This window comes from Ornithorhynchus anatinus, chromosome 17 (genome assembly GCF_004115215.2).
Source record: "Ornithorhynchus anatinus isolate Pmale09 chromosome 17, mOrnAna1.pri.v4, whole genome shotgun sequence".
Taxonomy (NCBI): Eukaryota; Metazoa; Chordata; class Mammalia; order Monotremata; family Ornithorhynchidae; genus Ornithorhynchus; species Ornithorhynchus anatinus.
The window spans coordinates 3,659,718-3,680,481 of NC_041744.1; the positions used below are offsets into that span (position 1 = coordinate 3,659,718).

General features: G+C 54.9%; 1 protein-coding gene, 1 long non-coding RNA gene and 4 other non-coding genes across 6 annotated transcripts in view; 1 reads left to right on the plus strand and 5 right to left on the minus strand.

The window, feature by feature from the left end:
• The window catches only part of LRRC75A (leucine rich repeat containing 75A), a 29,841-nt gene extending 12,273 nt beyond the window's left edge, over positions 1-17,568 (plus strand). Inside the window, exons 2-4 of the mRNA XM_029081790.2 lie at positions 711-839; positions 8,147-8,262; positions 16,249-17,568. Of these exons, the coding sequence (XP_028937623.1) occupies positions 720-839; positions 8,147-8,262; positions 16,249-16,759 (747 nt within the window). The 5' untranslated portion in view covers positions 711-719 and the 3' untranslated portion in view covers positions 16,760-17,568. The remainder of the gene's footprint in view (positions 1-710; positions 840-8,146; positions 8,263-16,248) is intronic.
• A 921-nt stretch (positions 17,569-18,489) lies between these two features.
• On the minus strand, positions 18,490-20,594 carry LOC103170721. The gene is made up of 5 exons (XR_486361.2): positions 20,497-20,594; positions 20,132-20,210; positions 19,835-19,856; positions 19,391-19,451; positions 18,490-18,919 (listed from the first exon to the last, which is right to left on the minus strand). It is a non-coding gene; the product is annotated as an uncharacterized LOC103170721 (long non-coding RNA).
• Positions 19,010-19,081, minus strand: LOC114818147. Its single transcript, XR_003765968.1, has one exon. It is a non-coding gene; the product is annotated as a small nucleolar RNA SNORD65 (small nucleolar RNA).
• On the minus strand, positions 19,533-19,610 carry LOC114818056. The gene has a single exon (XR_003765877.1). It is a non-coding gene; the product is annotated as a small nucleolar RNA SNORD49 (small nucleolar RNA).
• Positions 19,934-20,007, minus strand: LOC114818148. Its single transcript, XR_003765969.1, has one exon. It is a non-coding gene; the product is annotated as a small nucleolar RNA SNORD65 (small nucleolar RNA).
• LOC114818057 lies at positions 20,289-20,366 on the minus strand. Its single transcript, XR_003765878.1, has one exon. It is a non-coding gene; the product is annotated as a small nucleolar RNA SNORD49 (small nucleolar RNA).
• Positions 20,595-20,764: the final 170 nt, after the last annotated feature.

Genomic DNA, 20,764 nt, shown 5'->3' on the forward strand with positions numbered 1-20,764 from the left:
TACAGGTTAATCAGGTTGGACCCAGTCCCTGCCCCACAGGGGGCTCCTATCTAAGTAGGAAGGAGGACAGGTATTGACTCCCCATTTTGCAGTTGAGGAAACTGAAGCACAGAGAAGTGAAGTGATTTGCCCAAGGTCACTCAACGGGCAAGTCCTGGAGCCAGGATTAGAAGCCAAGTCTTCTGAGTTCCGGGCCTGGGCTCTTTCCTCTGGGGCACTCTGACTGATGGGGTCCCAAGAGAGAAGCCAGAGGTTGCTGTGTCTGTGTGTCTGTTTGACTTCGAGGGAGGGCGAGGAGACCCCTTTGAAGAAGGTCTTTTTGGCTCGAGTATCAGTTCCAGAACCCGTGCAGCCAGGGACGGGGAGGTCAGCCAACAGAGTCAGGTCTGTCTGGTGTCTCCTCTTGTGCTGCCACAACACAGTATCCCTCAGGGAAGGTCGAGGCAGGTATGGCCCCCATTTCCCAGAGGGAGAGACAGAGGCCCAGAGGGGTGTCGCAGCTGGTCCCGGGACACCCAGCTGGCCCTGAGCAGAGCTGGGACCGGACTTAGTCCTGCTACCTGCTCCTGCCCCTGGGCCCTGCTGTTACAGGCCGGTTGGCCGGAGCTGCCCACCCTTCACAGGGGGTGGCCTCCAGCCAAGGGTGAGCTACGGGGACGGGGAGACGGGGGGGTTGGCTCCCGTGACCTTGACCTGCTCTGGTCTTGCAGGACCTGGGCATGGAGTCGACCTCGTTGGATGACGTCCTGTACCGCTACGCCAGCTTCCGCAACCTGGTGGACCCCATCACCCACGACCTCATCATCAGCTTGGCCCGACACATCCACTGCCCCAAGCCGGTAGGGGTGGCCGGAGCGGGGAAGGCTGACACATCAGGGGTTAAGTGGAAGGTCCCTATGATACCTGAGTTCCCGCTGGAGGGTGGGGCGGGCTTAGGGGAGGGGGTCCATGGCCCCCAGCCCCTCCCAGGCTCCCTGCCTCGGCTAACGGGCTGGGCCGGGCCCTCCGGGGTTCCCCAAGGGGAGGAGGGCTGGAGCGCAAAGAGGAACTGATGAGCTGAGGGAAGGGAAGATTTTTCCTCCTTGCCCTGCCCAGTCCCATGCCACGTGGTTCCAGTTTGACAATGGGAATGGACAGAGCAGGAGTGGGTGGGCTCTTCTGATTTTCCAGCTGGCCTCACTCCACCGACCATTCCCACCAAAACTGGGAGAACACGTGGAGGAGGAAGACGCTTCTGTGCATGTGGTCCCTCAGAGGGAGGGACCAGTGGGGGAGGGGGGTGGGGGTAAGGAGCTCCTAAGAGGCCTTTTGACAGAACGGATTCCGGACAATCCGGTTTGCAGTCGGCCTGTCGCCTGTCTGTTGTGCACATGGCGCCGGACGTCTTTGTGTCTGGGGTTTGGCTTCTCAGCCAGGCTTCCCCAAAATGGTGCATGTGATGTCGTTCTGGGTTTGAGGCCTGGGGAATGACCATCGGGAGAGAACCGGGGCTGCTAGGTGACCCCCGCCGACTCCCCTCCCCCGGCTCGTATCTGTGAGGTCGGGACCCCGGCTCAGGAGCTCTTTGTTCCCTCGTGATTCGCTCCCTGTGGAAGCCGGGGTTTAACCCCACTGTGGCTGCTTCACCCACTGGGATGGTCGCCGGCTTTTCCTGGCCTCGGCTCGGGTAGCCAGGGGCCAGTCTGTAGTTCCCCTCCAACTTCCCCCCTCCAGCCCCCCACCCCCACCCTCCAGTTACTGGCAGGTGCTTGTGGTTTCCTTCTTCACTTCAAAGCCTGAAATAGTAAACTGACACTTCTTCCTGCTCCTTCTCCCTTCATCCTCTTTCTCCTCCTCCCCTTTTCTCTTCCTCCCTTTTTCCACCTCCTCCCTTTCTCCACCTCCTCTCCCATTCTCTTCCTCTGCAGTCCCATCCCCTCCATCCTGACCAAGCCAGTGTCTATACCAGGGAAGGCTGGGTGGGCACTGAAGCCAGAGGTGGATTTCTGCTTCTTTACTCTGGCTGAGGGCTTGAGCCTGAGTCAGTTAATCATGCAATCAAACAGTGGTATTTACTTAGCACTTACTGAGCGCTTGGGAGAGTCCAAAGCAAGAGAGTTGGTATACACGATCCCTGCCCACGAGGATCTTACCTCTACAGGGGTTGACAGATATTAAAACAGATTAAGAATAGGGGAAATGTTAGAGAATAAGGATCTGGATGTGAGTGCTTTGAGGCTGGGGAGAATATCAAAATGTGTAAGGGATTCCCAGCCAGGTGCATGGTTGACAGTAGTAGGGGAGAGGGGAGATAAGAAGCAGTATGGCGTAGTGGATAGAGCATGGGCCTGGGAGTCAGAAGATCATGGATTCTAACCCTGGCTCTGCTACTTGTCTGCTGTGTGACTTTGGGCAAGACATTTCACTTCTCTGTGCCTCAGTTACCTCACCTGTAAAATGGGGATTGATACTGTGAGCCCCATTTGGAACAGGGGCTGTCCAACCTGATTTGCTTGTATCCACCCCAGTGTTAGTACAGTGCCTGGCACGTAGTAAGTGCTTGATAAATACCACAGTTATTATTATTATTGCTAATAGTAATAATAATGAGGGCTTAGTTAGGGATGGCCTCTTGGCAGAGCCGTGATTTTTAGAAGGGCTTTGAAAGTGGGGAGAATGGTGGTCTTCTGGATGTGAAGGGAGAGGTTCCAGGCCAGAGAGTAGTTGTGAGCAGAATGGACAGAGAGTAGGTTGACAGAGGAGCAAAGCGAGTGGGCTGGGTTGTAGTAGTTGTGGGCAGGGAATGTGTCTGTTTATTGTTATATTGTACCCTCTAAAGCCCTTAGTACAGTGTTCTGCACACAGCACATGCTCAATAAATATGAATGAATGAATAAAATGGGCGAGGAGAGGTAGGCAGAGGAGAGCTGACTGAGAGCCTTAAAGTGGATGGTGAGGAGGCTGGGAACTGGGCTTGTCCAGCTGAGAGAAGGGAAGGCTGAGGGTCAACACCAGGAATAGTTTTTGCCTGGAGGAGGGCGACCAGCAGGCCTTAATCCTCATTCCCGGCAGGACCGAAGGAACACAGCATGGCAGATGTGGCTTAGGCCAAAGCGGGGGCTTCTCAAGCGGGATAGTGGCCGGATGGCAGGCCCCATGGGCAGTGTAGGAGATGTTTGTCGGAGCCGCGAGCTGGAGGACAGGCTTCCCTGGGATAGTTTGAGGCGGGGGGGGGTGGGGGGTGGACCAGATGGCTCTGGAGAATACCTCCAGACCCAGGGTCTGGGAGGCCACTGGAGAGTGGGGAATGGAATGAAGATCCTGGCCATTCAGGGTGCTGGATGGGAAGCCCTAGACTTTCAGCTCATTGTGGGCAGGGAGTTTGTCTACCAACTCTGTTATATTGGACTCTCCTGAGTGCTTAGTACAGTCCTCTGCTAGTAGTCCGTGCTCCATAAATACCATTCCTTATCCCAGGCTGGGCTCCAGCCTGGACTAGTGGCCCTGGGCCTCTCAGGGAGGGAGGGGCTGGTTCTCCCCTCCCCCATCCTTGGAGCAGGTTAGTCCTGGTAGCCTGAGGCCCTCTCTTGTGCCCCTGCCTCCCCCCAACCGCCATGGACTCAGGGGAGGCCCCCTCCCCATCAGGAGGAAGCCCGTGGGGTCCTGGGAGAGATGGCTCCAGGCTGGAGGCTTCCTCTGGCTTCTTGCCAACCGCCGCTTCCGTTCTGAGCTTTGGAGCTGCTGGGGAGCTGGACTCCTCTGACCTGGCTGGGGTGGGACACAGGGGTGGACAGGCAGAGACTCTGGTTCAAGGGCTCCACGCTGGGCCAGTGGCCCATTGGCTCTGGCTGCCCGGGAGCAGGGAGTGGGGAATGAGGAGAAGGAGAAAGGCCGGAGCCGGCAGTGGTTAGCTCACATTGGTCTTTCTCAAGACTCCCGTTTCCTCCCCTGCCCCCTAACGCAGACAAGGCTTCCTCCTCCCAAACTCTCAACTTTCCTCCTGAGATGCCACCTCCCAAGGCAGTGACCTAGAGGCCATCCTGTCCATGCCCCTGCCTCCATCCTGATCCCTGCCACCCCCAGCTCCCTCTGCTCATCTTTACTCGCTCTTTTTCACTGGCCAGCAGAGTTTTTTCTCTGTCCCCTGCTGGCCAGGGCCCAGGGCCGCCCAGGACCACCTCGGATCACCCTGGGGGGGAGCTGGGCCGAGTCGCAGGAAGTAGGCGGAGCATTCCATGACTTCCCTTCTGAGAGACTTGCCTCTCCATCCAGGGACAGGGAAGGGGGATGGTCGGGCGATGGCATCGGACAGCAGGGGCCTCGAGCAGAGTGGCCATGCGGGTGTCTATCAGGCTGGCTGAATCCACATTGGGGACCTGTCTGTCCCCTTAGGTGACTCAGCAGAGATGAATGGCCCAACTGCAGATGGGAGGAATGACAGTGGAACACCACCAGTGGGAAGTCAACTCACTTCCTTAGGACTTAGATTGCCTTGGGGCAACCTCCTGACACCCTCTCCTTTGGGGTTCTCCCCTTGTTGCTCAGGAGTACCGAAGTGCAGAAAAATGCTCTCCTCCAGGAGCTGGGGTACGGGGAGGAGGAGGAGGAAGAAGACACTGGTACTTGGGAGAGCCTTGGGCCTCAGGGAGGACGCTAAAGAAAGAGTAAGTGGGAGAGGCAGTGAAGAAAAGAAACAAGAAGGAAAAAAACCAACCAGAAGAGGCGACTGTGCCAAGCACACGATGCAGTGTTTTTCTAATTCACGAATCCGCTGATTCACTGCTTATGTAGATTTATGCAAATGGAGATGCAAATGAAGGGAAAAGGTCCTGGGGGAGGGAGAGAGGGAGGGTGGGAAGCAGTTACTTCCCCTACCCTCCCTCCTCAACACCCTCTACAGCTGAAGGGGGTGGGGTACTTGGGGGCATGGACAGAAGCCCTATTCATTGGGTCAGTCCTGGGCCCTAACTGGGGGTGACCCCCGGGGGTGGGGGGTGAGTTCTGTGTTGACCCCACCGAGGGAGTTGCTGGGAGATGGTAGGGCAGGTGGGGATGGGCCAATATCAGGAGCCTTGAGGCTAGAGGAAAACATTTTCCAGGCGGGCGGGGAAATAAGATGAGGCTCAGGGCCATCCCCAGGGTCAGTCCCCAGTCCACCCAGCCTAGGATATTGTCTGCAGTGGCAACAGGAGGCTAGAAGGAACCATGCACTGGACGCTCACCCTCACTGTCAAGGATAGACTGCCCCATACCCCTGACTTTCCCTTTGCCATCCCTGTCTCTCCCTCAGTGACCCAGCATGGACCATCCCACACCCCTGACTCTCCCCTCTCCAGCTCTCAAGTTCTCAGCGTTCATTCATTTCTTGGGGAGCAGTGTCCCCGATCAGAACAAAGCAGACAGTTGCCTACAGATCAGGTTGACGGGAAGCAGCATGGCATAGTGCTTAGAGCTCAGGCCTGGGAGTCAGAAGGTTGTGAGTTTTAATCCTGGCTCTGCCATTTGTCTGCTGTATGACCTTCTCTGTGCCTCAGTTTTCTCATCTATTAAATGGGGGTTAAGACTGTGAGCCCCATGCGGGACAAGGACTGGGTCCAACCCGATTTACTTGTATCCACCTCAGTGCTTAGTACGTGCCTGGCCCACAGTAAGCATTTAACAAATACCAGAATTATCATTATTGTTATTATTAGTTATGGTATTTATTAAGCACTTACTGTGCTCTCCATGCTAAGTGTTGGAGTGAATGCAGGGTAATCAGATAAATCCCGGCTGTCCCCCACGAGGCTCCCAATCCGTGAGGTAGGGAGAACAGGTCTCTGAGTCCCATTAGACAATGCGGAACCTGATGCTCAGAGAGGTTGAGACTGACCCAAGGTGACACAGCAACCAGTGGCCAAGATGGGATTAGAACCGGAGTCTCCTGACTGCAGTCCTGGGCTCTTTGCCGTTAGCTGCACCCCCTCCCTCTTCTGGGTTCGGCCCTGTCCTGAGCGGACCCTGGCGACTGGGCGTGGAAGAATGGCCCCTGCCCATGCCCATGCTGCCCCCACAGAGAGATTCCGACTAGCCGGAGGCAGCTGGCTGCGGGGAGGGGTGGGAATGCCGGACCAGACCACTGGCAGCTCCCAGGGTGGAGGTGGGGGGAGAAAGGGCAGCATTGTTGATGGAGCCGCTCTTAGAAACCCCACGCTCTCGCTGCCCAAACTCCCCAGTGGGCAGGGCTCCCACGTACACCTTTCCCTCCCCTACCCGGCGGCATTGGCCAGACCGCCTAGCCCACAGGGAGGAGGAGACTGGGCAGGGTTGGGGGTGGGGGGGCCCTGCTGGAATTCCTTCTTTTTTCCTTTGTGGGCTTCACAGCTCCTCCCCCCTCCCCTGTTCTGGGGGACTGATTACCTAATCGGAGTTCCTGTCCCATTCTCCCTTCCCCCCCTCCACTAGATTGTAAGCTTCTTGAGGGCAGGGATCATGTCTGTGTCTAGAGTTAGGTAGAGAAGCAGTGTGGCCCAGTAGGAAGTGCAAGGGCCTGGGAGGTGGGTTCTAATTCTAGCTCGGCCACTCGCCTTCATGTGGTCTAGAGCAATTCATTTAACTTTTCTGGGGCTCAGTTTTGTCGTTTGCAAAATGGGCATTCAATACCTGTTCTCCATCCCACTTAGGCCCATGTGGGAAAGGGACACTATGTGATCTGATTATCCTGCAATAATAATAATAATGGTATTTGTTAAGTGCTTGCTGTATGCCAGGCACTGTATTAAGCACTGGGGAGAAATACAAGAAAATCGGGTTGGACACAGTCCCTGTCCCACATGGGGCTCATAGTTTTAATCCCCATTTTACAGATGAAGGAACTAAGGCCCAGAGAAATGATTTGCCCGAGGTCACAGAGTAAACAAGTGGCAGAGCCAGAACTAGAGCCCAGGTCCTTCTGACTTATAGGTCTGTGCTTTAGCTACTAGGCCACACTGTTTGCAGATGGGGAAACTGAGTCAGGAGTGAGATTTGGCCTGATCTTAGAGCAGGGAATGTGGATGATCGGGGCAGGGGGTGCCTGCACACTGGGGGAGGAGGGGACGGACAGATGGACAGACACACAGGCGGATGACACACAGACAGGCTCCCAATCACAGAGATCAAAGCTTAGAGTCTTTCTGGTTGGGGGGTGGGCAGAGAGACAGTGGAGAGACAGAGGAAGCTTTATCCAAACCTCAAATCTCCCATGTAGGAGCATGGGTGAGAAAGGGCACCGCATTGTCTGCCGAATAGGAGACTCCACAAATCCCGGCGAGAGAGAAAATCTGGCTCCCGGTCCTCCCTCCCAAATCCCACTCGGCCCTTCAGAGCTTTAGAAACCCAAGTGGGGCGGTGTCCATCACCCCCTGGGTAAAACAGACACTCCCCTCTGCTGCTGTTGTACTTGCCCAAACGTTTAGAATATAGCACGTGGTCCCCAGCTAGCGCTCAATAAATATAATTTGGTTTCTCCTCTGTCAAAGCAAGGCCCCAGCTGGGTGGATGGGGGGGGGGGGGTCTTCGGGGAGTCCAGAGCCATACATCAAGGAGTTGAGGGACCGGGGGGAGGGACATCCCTGAACACAGATCAGGGAAGAGAGGGTGAGAGTGGAATCATGTCTTGTTTCTGAGAGGAGGCTAGACCATGACCTCGGTGAGGGCCAGGATCCTATCTTCTACTACTACTACTGGAAATAATTATATTTGTTAAGCAGTTACTATGTGCCAGACACTGTACTAAGTGCCAGGGCAGATACATGCAAATCGGGTTGGACCCAATCCCTGTCCCATATGAAGCTCACAGTCTCAATCCCCATTTTGCAGATGAGGCAACTAAGGCCCAGAGAAGTGAAGTGACTTGCCCAGTGTCACACAGCAGACAAGTGGTGGAAAGGGGATTAGAACCCATGACCTTCTGACTCCCAGGCCTGTGCTCTATCCACTACACACGTTGCTTCTCCCACTACTACTCCTATCACCCTTCCTGATGATTTTGGTGTTAAGTGGGTAGGGCGGGATGCCCCACTGGATAAGAGGGTTGGGGTCGGTGGTGTTGGGGGAGGGAGAATGTGGCTGCCCCTCCCCCTCCCCTCTTCCCCCTCCAGTCCTGCCCTAACCGTGCCCTTTGGGGTTTCCCCTCCCCCCACTGCAGGATGGAGCCTCTCTGGGCCACGTGGAGAAGCTGTGCCGGCAGCTGACCTACCACCTGAGCCCGCACTCCCAGCACTGCCGGCGGCCCGGACTCAGCAAGAGGAAGCCCCAGGCCTGGTGAGTCGCCGAGACCCTCCCTCTGCCTTTCTGCCCTCAAACTCAGTGCTGGGTATTGTGAGATTGCTGCTGATGTGGGTGGTGAGGGGAACGCTGGGCCTCTTGTATAGCCGGTGGCCCCCCTCTTCTCCCCGCAATTCTCCTCCTCCCCGCCTCCTTCCCTCAGGTCAGGCCCCAGGCTGCCCTTTGCTCCCCCACACCCCTCCCCAACCCTGTGCACTCTGGTGGGTAGGGAGGATGGTGGTCAGTCACCGACGGGCAGCAGAGGCGGCATGGAGGCTGTGTCCAGCCCCGGCCTCTGGCCTCCCGCCGACCAGCAGCTTGGGGAGGCGGCCTGGTGGGGCTCCAGGAGAGTTGTTGAGGCCCAGAGCGGGAGCTGGCGGCTGCCGACCTCAAAGCCGAGGCCCCTGGTAGTTAGGTAGCCAGCGAGAGCCGCCTGCTCGCCCACCGACCTCCCTCCCCACGCGGGGTAGGCAGTTTTGGCCACCAGGCCCGGCGGAGGACGCCAGAGCCCGGCTCTGACATCTGGGAGGGAGCAGGAAGGTCTCTGCTCTAACTGGCCGCTGCCACCACGCAGCCTCTGGCGAGGTCACACAGGGGCCGGCGGGGTCGGTGGGGGATGCCGAGGCCCAAAGGCACCCATCCCTCCACCCCCGTCCTGGTGCTCCCCACGTCTCTCCACCCCTGGGGACCCTCAGAGAGTCTTGCCGGGGGCGGAGGGAGAGCTGCCAGACCCCCTGATGGGTGGAGCTCCGGGCGGTATCATCGGTGCACCGGAGGAGGGGAATGGTGTCTTTTCCCCGGCTTGGGAAAGGGTCCCTGGGGGGCAGGGAACCCCCTGCTTGTCCCCCGGGACTCCTAGGGGGAGCTACATGGGGTGGGATCAATCAGGCAGTAGGATTTGTCGGGGCCCTGCCGGGGGCGGATACTGTACCTAGGCACTGTACTGAGCACTGGGAGAGGACAGTACGATAGAGGTAGTAGACGTGACCCTGCTCTCGGAGGGCTGACAGTCTACTGAACGCTGAGCACTTGGGAAAATACAGTAGAGGTTGTGGGCATGATCCTTGCCCTCAAGGAGCCTAGTCTACTACGTGCATGATACGAATAATACTAATGATGATTGTGGTTTTTTGGGGAAGCACTTATTCTGTGGTGGGGAAGATACAGGACAATCAGGTCAGACCCGATCCCTGCATTCATTCAGTCGTATTTATTGAGCGCTTACTATGTGCAGAGTACTGTATTAAGCTCTTGGAATGTACAATTCGGCAACAGATAGAGACAATCCCTGCCCACTGACGGGCTCACAGTCTAAACGGCGGGGGGAGAACATTTATTTTATCCCTGTTTTATGGAGAAACGGAGGGAGGGAAGAGGCCGGGATGAAAGAAAGGGAGAGGGAACAGTGTGGCCTAGTAGACCCAGCATGGGCCTGGGAGTCAGAGGACTTGAGTTCTAAGTGCCCATCTCTGCCACTTGTCTGCTTTGTGACCTTGGGCAAGTCACTTCACTTCTCTGTGCCTCAGTTTCCTCATCAGAAAAATGGGGATTCATTACCTGTTCTCCCTCCCACTTAGACTGTGAGCCCCGTGAGAGATAATAACAATAATAATGGTGGTATTTGGTACACATAGTACATAGAGTAAGCACATAGTAAGCGCTTAACAAATACCATAATTATTATTGCTATACCTATACTAAGCACTGGGGTAGGTAAATGGGGGAAAAAGAGAGAAGGGAACGGGGGGTGATAGAGAGAAGGGAGAGGAGGAAGGGAAAGTGTGGAGGAAAGAAGTGGCCGGGGAGCATGCATTAGCACTAGAGCTTAAAGCAGCTGAGTCCCTGTCCAGAAAATTCTGTTAAATCTGAAGGGCGCCGGGCGCTGGTGGACGTGATTCTAATTCAGCCTTTCCACTCGCCAGATCGGAATTAGGTCCTGGAAGCGTTGGCTCCCTGCTCCGTCTGGTGTGGAGCCTTTTCTGCTTTAGAAGAGAGGAAGCATAGAGTGCATTGTTGGGGGAAGTCTGAGAGGAGGAAGGAGGGGACAGAAGTGGGAAGGTTCCTGGCTGCAGGCAGGCCTTGGGACCCCTAGAACGAGACCTTTGGGTGCCACTGGGTAACTAGCTGCCTTGCCAGCTGGGAACAGGGTAAAGAAGCAGGCTGCAGCCACCCCCCGGGTCTCCCAGTCATTGATGGGGGTTGGAGGGGGTGCCCCCAGGGGCCTGCGCTCTCTGTCTCTGTGTCAGTCTGTCCCCAACCCCCAGGGACCCCGGCAGTGGGCAGGGTAGGCCAGGCCAGGGTAGGCCAGGGCTCCATGTGATTATGTTTAATCCAGTTTGGGGCTGGAATGAGGAAATTGTCAACTCTGGAGCTGAAATCCCATTTTGGGTAAACAAAAGCCTGGTTGAGCTGGCGGGGCAACCCCGCTCCTACAACCTACAACCTTCCCCCCTTGTCCCAACCCACCCCTGGCCCCACCCCTGCCTTCACGGTTGTTCTGATTGATGGGAAGCCCCCCAGAAGTGGGGAGTGGGGGCAGGAGCCGCTCTTGTGTTGCGCCTGGGTAGGCCCCCTTCCATCCAACTGTCAGTCTGTGTGACACTTCTTCAGATCCCAGTTCTTCTCTTTCCCTTCTCCCTCTCCACTTCATGGGTGTCAGGGAGCTGGAGTTCCAGCCTTTTCTCCCCTTAATAATTACAGTATTTGTTAAGCGCTTACTATGTGCCAAGCACCGTTCTAAGTGCCAGGGTAGATACAGGGTAATCAGGTTGCTCCATGTGGGGCTGACACTTTTAATCCCCATTTTACAGATGAGGTCACTGAGGCACAGAGAAGTGACTTGCCCAAGGTCACACAGCTGACAAGTGGCGGAGCTGGGATTAGAACTCACAACCTCTGACTCCCAAACCCGTACTCTTGCCCCGAGCCATGCTGCTTCTGCCCCCTCCCCTTCCCCCATTCCTTCACTTTTCCCCCTTTGCCATGGGACAGGGTTTGGGTCTCTGCTTCCCTCCTTCCCCACTCCAGAGCGGGGTGAGGCCCAGCCGCCGTGGAGCCCCTGGGCCCAGACAGACAGACCCGGAGGGAGGGAGGGAGGGGAGACGGGACCCAGGTTGTAGCAGATGGAGTGCTTTAAAAGTCCACCGTAATGGAGTTTCTGTTGGATGCTGAGGTGGATGGGCAACAATGGAGGTTCTTGAGGAGTGGGAAAACATGGCCCGAAAGGGTTTTTAGAAAAATAATCCAGGCAGCAGAGCGAAGTTAGCACTGGAGAGACAGGAGGCCGGGAGGTCAGCCAGGAGGCTGATGCCGGAGGTCAAGGAAGGGTAAGCTAAGTGCACGGATCAGCGTAGTAGCAGTTTGGATGAGAGGAAAAGTTGGTTTTAGCAATGCCGAGGTAGAACTGACAGGATTTGGTGACGCTGAATATGTGGGTTGAATGAGAAATGAGTTGAGGATAATGCCAAGGTTACAGACTTGTGAAACGGGGAGGACAGGATTTGTGCGGGGTGGGAGGGAAGATGAGGAGTTCTGTTTTGGACTTGTTAAGTTTGAGGTGTCAAACTTAGAGGTGTCCTGAAGGCAGGAGGAAATACAAGATTGCAGAGGAAGAGAGAGGGCAGGGCTGGAGATGTAGATTTGGGAATCATCCACACAGAGACAGTAGTTGAAGCTATGGGAGTGATTGAGTTCTCCATTCATTCAGTCGTATTTATTGAGCGCTTACTGTGTGCAGAGCACTGTACTAAACGCTTGGAAAGTACAATTTGGCAACTGTTAGAGACAATCCCTACCCACCAACGGGCTCATAGCCTAGAAGGGGGAGACAGACAACAAAACAAGTAGAGAGACATCAAGAGCATCAAAATAGATAAATAGAATTATAGATATATACACTCCAAAGGAGCGGGTGTAGATGGAGAATAGAAGGGGACCGAGAACTCAGCCTTGAGGGACTCCTGCTGCCTTTGACAACAGGGGAGACAGCTGGTTCCAGCTCCCACTGCCCCCGAACAGGGGAGACAGCTGGTTCCAGCTCTCACTGCCCCCGGCCCAGCTGGGAGACCTAGGCCCAGAAAAGTGAGGTGACTTGACCTAAGGCCCACAGGGCTCTTGCCCTGCCCTGTCTCCCCACACCGGCGGGATACTGTTGTTACTGCTTTCTCCTGTCTCTGTCGCCTCTTCCTTCCCCTCCCTTCTCTCCCCCTCTTGTTTTCACCACCTTGGACACAGAGTTCTTCATCATTACCAGGCCTACTCCCTGTGGAGCAGGGGCCAAAGCTTTTGTCTGCCAGCGGCCCCTCAGGAGATTGGATTTTAAATGGCTTTTCCCCAAACCACAGGGGTGATTGATTCTCTGCTTTGTTTATCGATTTTCCCCAGGCTTGGCTGGGGTTGTGCTGTGAATGTAGGCTGCCGCCCCCTCCTCACCCTAAACGCGCCAATTCCCGAACCGCACCCCAAGAAAACTTGCATTCATTCTTATTTCAAAATGGTTGTTAGCCGACAGCCCGATTAGGGTGCTCAGCGGGGGCTCCCCCCAGCACAGTTCATTTATTGAGTCCAAGCGGGCAGAGCCCCCAGCCCCTGCTGTTCCTTATGGATGAAAAGTGATTGGTTTGGAGCTGCTTGCTAGCAGTGGGCCGCGGGGAGGGGGAGAAGGAGCTAGAGGCTTTTTCCGGGGGGGACTGTGTTTGTATGAGAGAGAGGACAGAGACAGACACTGACTGTGTGGGTTGCATGGAAGAGCAGGCATCCATCCGGTCCCCTTGCTGGCCTGGAACGACAGATGTTGTACCCCCGGCCCTGGGAGCGAGAGCACCCAGCTATGAGTCTGCATCGGGAGGGGACCGTGCAGTTTGTGTGCCTGTGTGCCACAGGGGGCTGGGGTGGGGGTTGCCCCCCCCACCCCGGCCCTCAGTACCCACGGTGAGTGGAGGGAGACTCCATCTGTGAGCGTGAGCCTCTTGCATGTTTCAGCCATGAAAACGGGGCAGTGAGCCAAGGTCTCCTGGAGGCGGGCCTCGGCCTGCCCAAGAGCTCACAGTTAACTCAATTACTGTCACAGGGAAGTGTGTTGATTGTGGTATTTGAAGTGCTTACCATGTGCCCAGCACTGTATAAAGCGCTGGGTCAGATACAATGCAACTAGATCAGACACAGGCCCTGTCCCATGTAGGACTCATAGTAGGAAGGAGAAATGGTACTGAATCTCCATTTGATGGAGGAGGTAAACTGAGGCCCAGAAGTGAATTGACTTACCCAAGGTCACTCAGTAGCAGGCCGCTTGATCCCCTAGCCCCCACCCACCTGCAGGATAAACTTGATTAGGGTGACTTTTGTGGTCTAGGGCAAAGAGCAAGGGAACTTGGAATGGCTCAACCTCTCGGGGTCTCGGCTTCCTCATCAGATTCTTCATTAGAGAAGCAGCGTGGCTTAGTGGAAAGAGCCTGGGCTTGGGAGTCAGAGGCCGTGGGTTCTAATCCTGGCTTCGCCGCTTGTCAGCTGTGTGACTTTGGGCAAGTCACTTAACTTCTCTGAGCCTGTTACCTCAACTGTAAAAATGGGGATTAATCTGGGACGTGGGACAATCTGATTACCATGTATCTACCCCAGTGCTTAGAACAGTGCTCTGCACATAGTAAGCACTTAACAAATACCATAATTAATTAATCAGATAGATCCTTGCCTTCCCACCCCATCAGTGGGTGCAGGCTATAAGGACTGTGTCCCTTCGATTCTGTCCTCAGCCCCGGCCCTCCTCCTGAGTCTCAACACTTTGGGAGTGACTGAGAGCCTCCTTAGGACCAATCAGTGGTACTTATTGAGCACTTACTGTGAGCATAGCACTGACCTAAGCCCTCAGGAGTCTAACAAAGTTGGCAGGCACATTCCTAACCCACCAGGGGTTTACAGTTTACAGGAGTGGGAGACAGACAAAATAAATGAATAAATTACCAATAGGGACATAAGGAATACGGGGGTGAAGTGCTTAAAGGGTAAAGATCCCAAGTGCATCGAAGATGGAGAAGGGAATGAGGCTGTAAATTGGGGAAAGCCTCTTGGAGATGGGAGTTCAGAAAGGGAGAGCACCAGGCCAGAGGATGTGGGCAAAGGTGTGGCAGCTAAACAAATGAGAATGAAGTACAGTGAGTAGGTTGGCATTAAAAGAGTGAAGTGTGTGGGCTGGGGTGAAGGAAATCGGCGAGTTTAAAGTAAGAAGAGGAGAGCTGATTTTTAAAAAATGATGTTTATTAAACACTTAGATTGTTCTAAGGACTGGGGTAGATACAAGTAAATCAGGTTGGACAGTCCCTGTCCCACATGGGGCTCAGTCTTAATTCCCATTTTCCAGATGAAGTAACTGAGGCCCAGAGCAGTGAACTGACTTGTCCAAAGTCACACGGCATACAAGTGGCAGAGCCGGGATTAGTATCCAGGTTGACTCCCAGGCCCTGGCTCTAGCATGTTTTAAACCTGAAGGTAAGGGGTTTCTGTTTGATGCAGAATAAGTAACCACTGGATGTTCTTGAGCCAGATGTGGAGTGAATGTTGCCCAGCCAGTCAGATCAAGGTCTATAATTAGTGGTATTTGTTTACTGTGTGCAGAACACTATACCAAGCCCTATGGTGAGTACAACAGAGTTGGCAGTCAAATTCCCTGCCCAGTTTACAATCTAGAGGCCGGGGTTACAGTCCTCAGGGCTTATTGGCCTGAATTAGTCCTAGTTTGCAGCGAGTCACTGGCCCAGGTGGTTACAGAGGAACCTGAATACCTGCAATTAGGCTGGCAGGGATCTTCAACTTCCTTCAGCCAGAGCTCTTTTTGGCTTTTTCTCCCTAAGAACTGAGGACTCCATAACTGACTCCCATACTTAAGGCAATAACTTAAAAGGCATTTGTTAAGTGCCTATTGCTGTGGGCCAAAGGGCTCAGCAACGCTCAATCTCAGAGGTCTGTTGCAGAATGGCCCCACCCCTCTAATAAGAATGGAGAACGGGTGTCTAAGCATTGGCAAGTGGAAAAGAGCAGGCTATGAACTCATTATGAACAGAGAACATGTCTGCTAATTCTGTTTTATTGCACTCTTCCCAAGTGCTTACTTAGTTCAGTGCTCTGCACTAAGTGCTCAGTAAAGACTATTTATTAACTGGGATTTGGGCAACCTGGGTTCTAGTCCTGCCCTGGAAGAGTCATCCAAGTCATCTGGGCAAAACCAATAAAATGCAGATTCTAACACCTTTTCTCCCCCTTCGGGACAGAGATGGTCAGATGTTGCTATGTTTTAGCTGTCCCTGCACTTGGCAGAGGAAGACCTTGAGACCCAAACACGTTTAGTGACTTGCCTGGGCAAGGGGCAGGAACAGGACTGGAACCCAGGTCTCTGGCCTTTTCACTAGGCCATGCTGCCTCCATTAACACGTTTTCTAGCTATGTCAGGACATAGAAACCCTTCCGCCATTTACCCTTTCACAGTAAGCAGGGGGCTGCTGGCTGGTGTTCGCTGATGGTAGGTTTGTGGAAGAGCAGACAGTCACACCCATCCTTTCCTCTTTTCTGGTCTCCCACTAGAGAGCCCGCCTTGTCAGTGGCTGCCCTATTGTGGTCAGCCTGCAATCCTCCCCAGTTACTTATATTAATATCTGCCTCAGCCCCTTCTTCTAGACTGTAAACTGTGGTAAGGGAATATGCTTATTGCACCACCCATCCCCCTCCACACTCCAGAAAGAGCAGTCAGAGGATGTGGGTTCTAATCCTGGCCCCGCCACATCTCCGCAGTGTGACCTTTAACTTTTCTGTGCTTCAGTTACCTCCTCTGTAAGATGGGGATTAAAATTGTGACCCCCACATGGGACAACCTGATTACCTTGTACCTACCCCAGGGCTTGGCACATAGTGCTTAGAAAATACCATAATTATTATTTTAACTAAGTTAACTAGGCTGCTTGTCTTTCTGGGCCAAACCCACCCTCTCTCCTGCAGGCTAAAGGCAGTACTGTCGGGGCCACCCCCGGATAACACAGTGGACCTGTCGGGGATCGCGCTGAGCTGCCGGGAGCTGGACAGGCTGGCAAGCTACCTGCAGCGCTGTGCCGCCCACGTGGTCAGCCTGGAGCTGGGCTTCACTGACCTGACTGATGCCTCGCTGCAGCGGCTGCTGCCGGCCCTGGCCGCCCTGCCCCGCCTGGCCACGCTGGCCCTCCCGGGCAACCGGCTGACTAGGGCCGCCCTCCGCCACCTGACCGATGCCCTCAAGGACCCCGCCGCCTTCCCCTGTGTCACCTGGATCGACCTGGGCAACAACGTGGACATCTTCTCCCTGCCCCAACCCTTCCTGCTCGCCCTCCGCAAGCGCTGTCCCCAACAGGGCCACCTGCCCACCATCCTCGAATTTGGGGAGGGGCCGCCGGGGAGTGGAGATGGAGAAGGCCCCACGGACCCAGGGGGGCTGGGGAGGAAGGAGCTGGAGCCCCCACCCCTCGCTCAGACGTGAGGCTGCGCCCTCGGTGGCCAAGTGCTGGAGGAAGGGTGAGGGTCCCAGCCCACCTCACCTCTGGGGCACCCAGGGGGTGGCCAGGTTTCACGCCTGTCCCAGCTTGCCTCCTTCCAGGTCTGTTAGCAGTCAGAGGCACTATGTACCTGTGGCCCACCCTGGGCCCCTGCTCAACCAGATCTGTCTCACTCCTTTGGAATCCCTTGTTGTTGGCCAAACCTCAAGAGGTTGGAGGTCGGGCCAGAGATGAAGTATTGTGAGCTGGAGCCAAGGAGGGTGGACCTGATTCCCTCCCCCACCCCCAAGTCCTTATTCCTGAGGGTGGCAGGAGCCCCAGTTTATCAGAGTAGCCAGGGCAGGGACCACTGCCTCTCACTCTGGCCCCAGAGGTGGGGCTGGGGAGAGCAGAGAACCAGCTTGGGTCACTGCCATGAACCAGGGGAGGAGGGATGGAAGGGAGAAGAGGCTGAGGGGGGGCACTGACACCCACCCCCAGCCCACAATTCACTGTGAGGGCCATAGCCCACCCCTGGCCTGCATCCGAATGAAGTCAGGGAGGCTGCAGCCTAGTCTCTACTTGCTCAGAGCTGCCTTGGAGAAGCACTGCCACCCCTTCCCAACCAGGGGATGCACTTAACCCAGCTATAAAAAAGCACCAAACTCAAAAAACCTTGTTTCTATCCAGAAGATAGGAGGGAGGTGTTAATCTTCAAAGTGGGGGGGGGGGGGTGGTGTGAATCCCTAAACCACAAGCCCCCCCACAGCCTGGGATCCTGTCTCCAATAAAAAATGCCTGCAGGTCAGACTCATCAGGGTGAATCTGTGCCCTATTTTGGGGGTTGGGGGAAAAGACAGGGTTTAAGCATTTTTTAAGCATTTAAGCTGATTGCTGGGTCACAGCCCCACCTTGTGGTCACCACCCTCACCTCACGCTGCTCAATCAGCAGCAATCGTTTCTACCCCTTAATAATAATTTTGGTATTTGTTAAGCACTGCTATGTGCCAAGCACTGCTCTAAGCAATGGGGGAGATACAAGGTAATCAGGTTGTCTCATGTGGGGCTCAGTCTTCAACCCCATTTTACAGATGCATTCATTCAATAGTATTTATTGAGCACTTCCTATGTGCAGAGCTCTGTACTAAGCGCTGGGAATGTACAATTCGACAACAGAGACACAGATGAGGTAATTAAGGCACAGAAGTGAAGTGACTTGCGCACAGTCACACAACTGACAAGTGGCAGAGCCGGGATTCAAACCCATGACCTGACTCCCAAGCCTGGGCTCTTTCCACTGAGCCAGGCTGCTTCTAGAGAAGTAGGGTGGCTTAGTGGAAAGAGCCTGGGTTTGGGAGTCAGGTTGCGGGTTCGAATCCCAGCTCTGCCACTTATCTGTGACCTTGGGCAAGTCATTTAACTTCTATGCCTCAGGTCCCTCATCTGTAAAATGAGGATTAAGATTGTGAGCCCCACATGGGACAACCTGATTACCTTGTATCTCTCCCAGTGCTTAGAGCAGTGCTTGGCACATAGCAGTGCTTAACAAATACCATTTATTATGCCGCCCTCCTCAAAAAAACCCACCTCCTCCTCCAGTTCAAATTGCCAGGGTGAAAATTAAGAGATTCTGATCAGTCTCAGCAACTACAAGGCATTGCTGATGGAAAGGAGTAGCTGCTAAAGGCCCCAGGTGTGGTTCTGCCCCCGTGCTAGGAAAAAAAATCACATCAGATCAGAAGCAGAGCAGGTACTTTTTCAAGAGGATGCCACACCATTGCTCACCAAACTAAATGCTAAACCATAACGCTGTGGTTTTAATGAATACAAAACACCATCTGAAATTTGGATGGCAACCTGGCAATCAGTTACCTGACACTGCCACACATATTTCAGAATCTTACAAGTCACAGTTCTGCTTCTGGAAAGCAGTCAACATAAACCTGCCAGCCGAGGAGGGTCTGAGTTGCAGGAAAATCAATTTCAAGAGATCTACAGTGGCAATGGAGAGCTATCCTAACAAATTGCCCTTTTACCTCTCCCCTGCCACAATTCCTAGTCCATGGTAGTCGGGGTCGAAAAGCCTGTTAAGTGTGACTTCAGGTGAATCTGGGGCAGTCCGAGGTGTGTTGCAGATGTCCGGCTCCCCAGGCCTCTCCCTGAGCCTGCAAGACAAGGACCACGTGGCCGGTTGGTTACCTCCTGTCCCCCCCCGGGGCGGCCGGCTGCCCTCTCGCAGAGGGTGCCGCAGGCATCTTCAGAAAACCATGGCTCACCACCATTCCATCTGCCGGTAATTCCAGCTATTTTGGTAACTTTCATCATCCAATAACTTCCCGCGGGCTACCGTGCACAGTAATCGTTTACAATTGCTACGAATGACTATTAGGCGCTGTGTGTTAAGCACTAAGATAATGCTCCACGTGGGTCTCACTCTTACCTACGAGGGAGAACGGGTACTGAATCTTCACTTTGCAGTTGCACAGACTGAGGCCCAGAGGTGTTAAGAGACCAGTGGCCAAAACCGGGGAGAGGATGTCCCCAGATCCTGGAACTCGCAGACTTGCGCTCTTTCCACTAGAACACGGTGCTTCCCTATTTGCTACCCCCTGGCCCGAAAGAAGGTTTTTCCTTACCTCTCGGCCAGGACCGGGTTCTGCCTCCGGATCCCGGGCTGGGCACGCGTCAACCAGGGCTCTGCAAATTATTAAGGGCAGAAACGGTCAGCAACCGAAAAGCAGGAGCTGATCCGGGCAGGGGCTCGGGGTCACTAGCTGCGGTCAGATTAGGTACAGAGATTATCGTCAGTTATCGCATCTGACGGCACTTCCTATATTCCATGTTATCATCATTGCAGCCGAGTCCCCTTTCTCTAGTTAGAATAAATGGTGCTTTGCATCATCCCCGTTCCGCGCTGGCTGGGAAATTATTACTCTTGCTACCACCTCTACAGTTTCAGCGAAGGCAGAGGCTGAGATGCGCATTTCAGGCCCGGCTGGACCGTCCCCAAGCACCCACGAAAGATGAACCGGAATACTGTAGCCCCGGAAGTTAATGGAGAAAATTCTCCGGAGACTTACCATGCTCCCACACGCAGGATGTCTGTAAAAGAAAAGAAGAAGACGTCATTCATTCGCCCCTTTCCAACCCGGGCCTGGAGCCGCCAAAGGCCCAGGCTCACTCAGAGAAACCGGAGTCACCACGGGGACTCTGCCGGTAATTCCAGCTGTTTTGGGGTTTGTTCTCATCACTGAGGCCTCTGGATTTGTTGGAAGGCCACCAAGACATGGTCCTAGGCCGGGCGCACGACCAAGGGGGAAGCTTTCTTGGAAAGCCTGACGGTCACATTCACCCCCAAACCCCTTCCGTGGCCGTACCTTGGCGGCTATATTCTTTCTTTCAAATGCACCTCGTCGTCCTGCGGCTTATTTCAAGTCTCCTTCGAGCGATGGGCCACTGCGGAAAGGACAGAGGGAGGTCAGCGGCCACTGCTTCGGCCCGTCCCTCCCCCACCCCCGGGCAGGCCGGCGGCCCAGTCAGACCCCGTGAAAATCCATCGTCAGTTCTCGCATCTGACGGCACTTCCTATCCACGGTTCTCATCATCTGGGCAGAGGGTCGAAGTCGGGGGGGGGGGGGAGGTCAGTCGGCGGGGCTTGAGCCTCGTCGCCCAACCGGTCCCTGCCTCGGTCTCCACGTGTCCGCCCCCGGGCCCCCCCCTAACCCACTTCTCCCGCACTTACCTTAGCCCAGGGCTCGCCCATGGCCGTGCAACCTTGCAGACGCCACTCCGGGACCGACACTGCACTGGACGCCATCGCAGCAGCAAAAAGGGCGAGCAGCACCGGTCGCAGGCTCTTAAAGCACTAGGACGTACCATTCGCACGGGTGGCGCGGGGGGAGGAAAGCACCCCCGGCCCTCCTGGTATCGTCCAGATTCTTAAAGACACAGCGCCCCTTTCCCCGCTCGCGTCCTTGCCCTCCGCAGCGTCGGGAAAGGGACAATTTAAT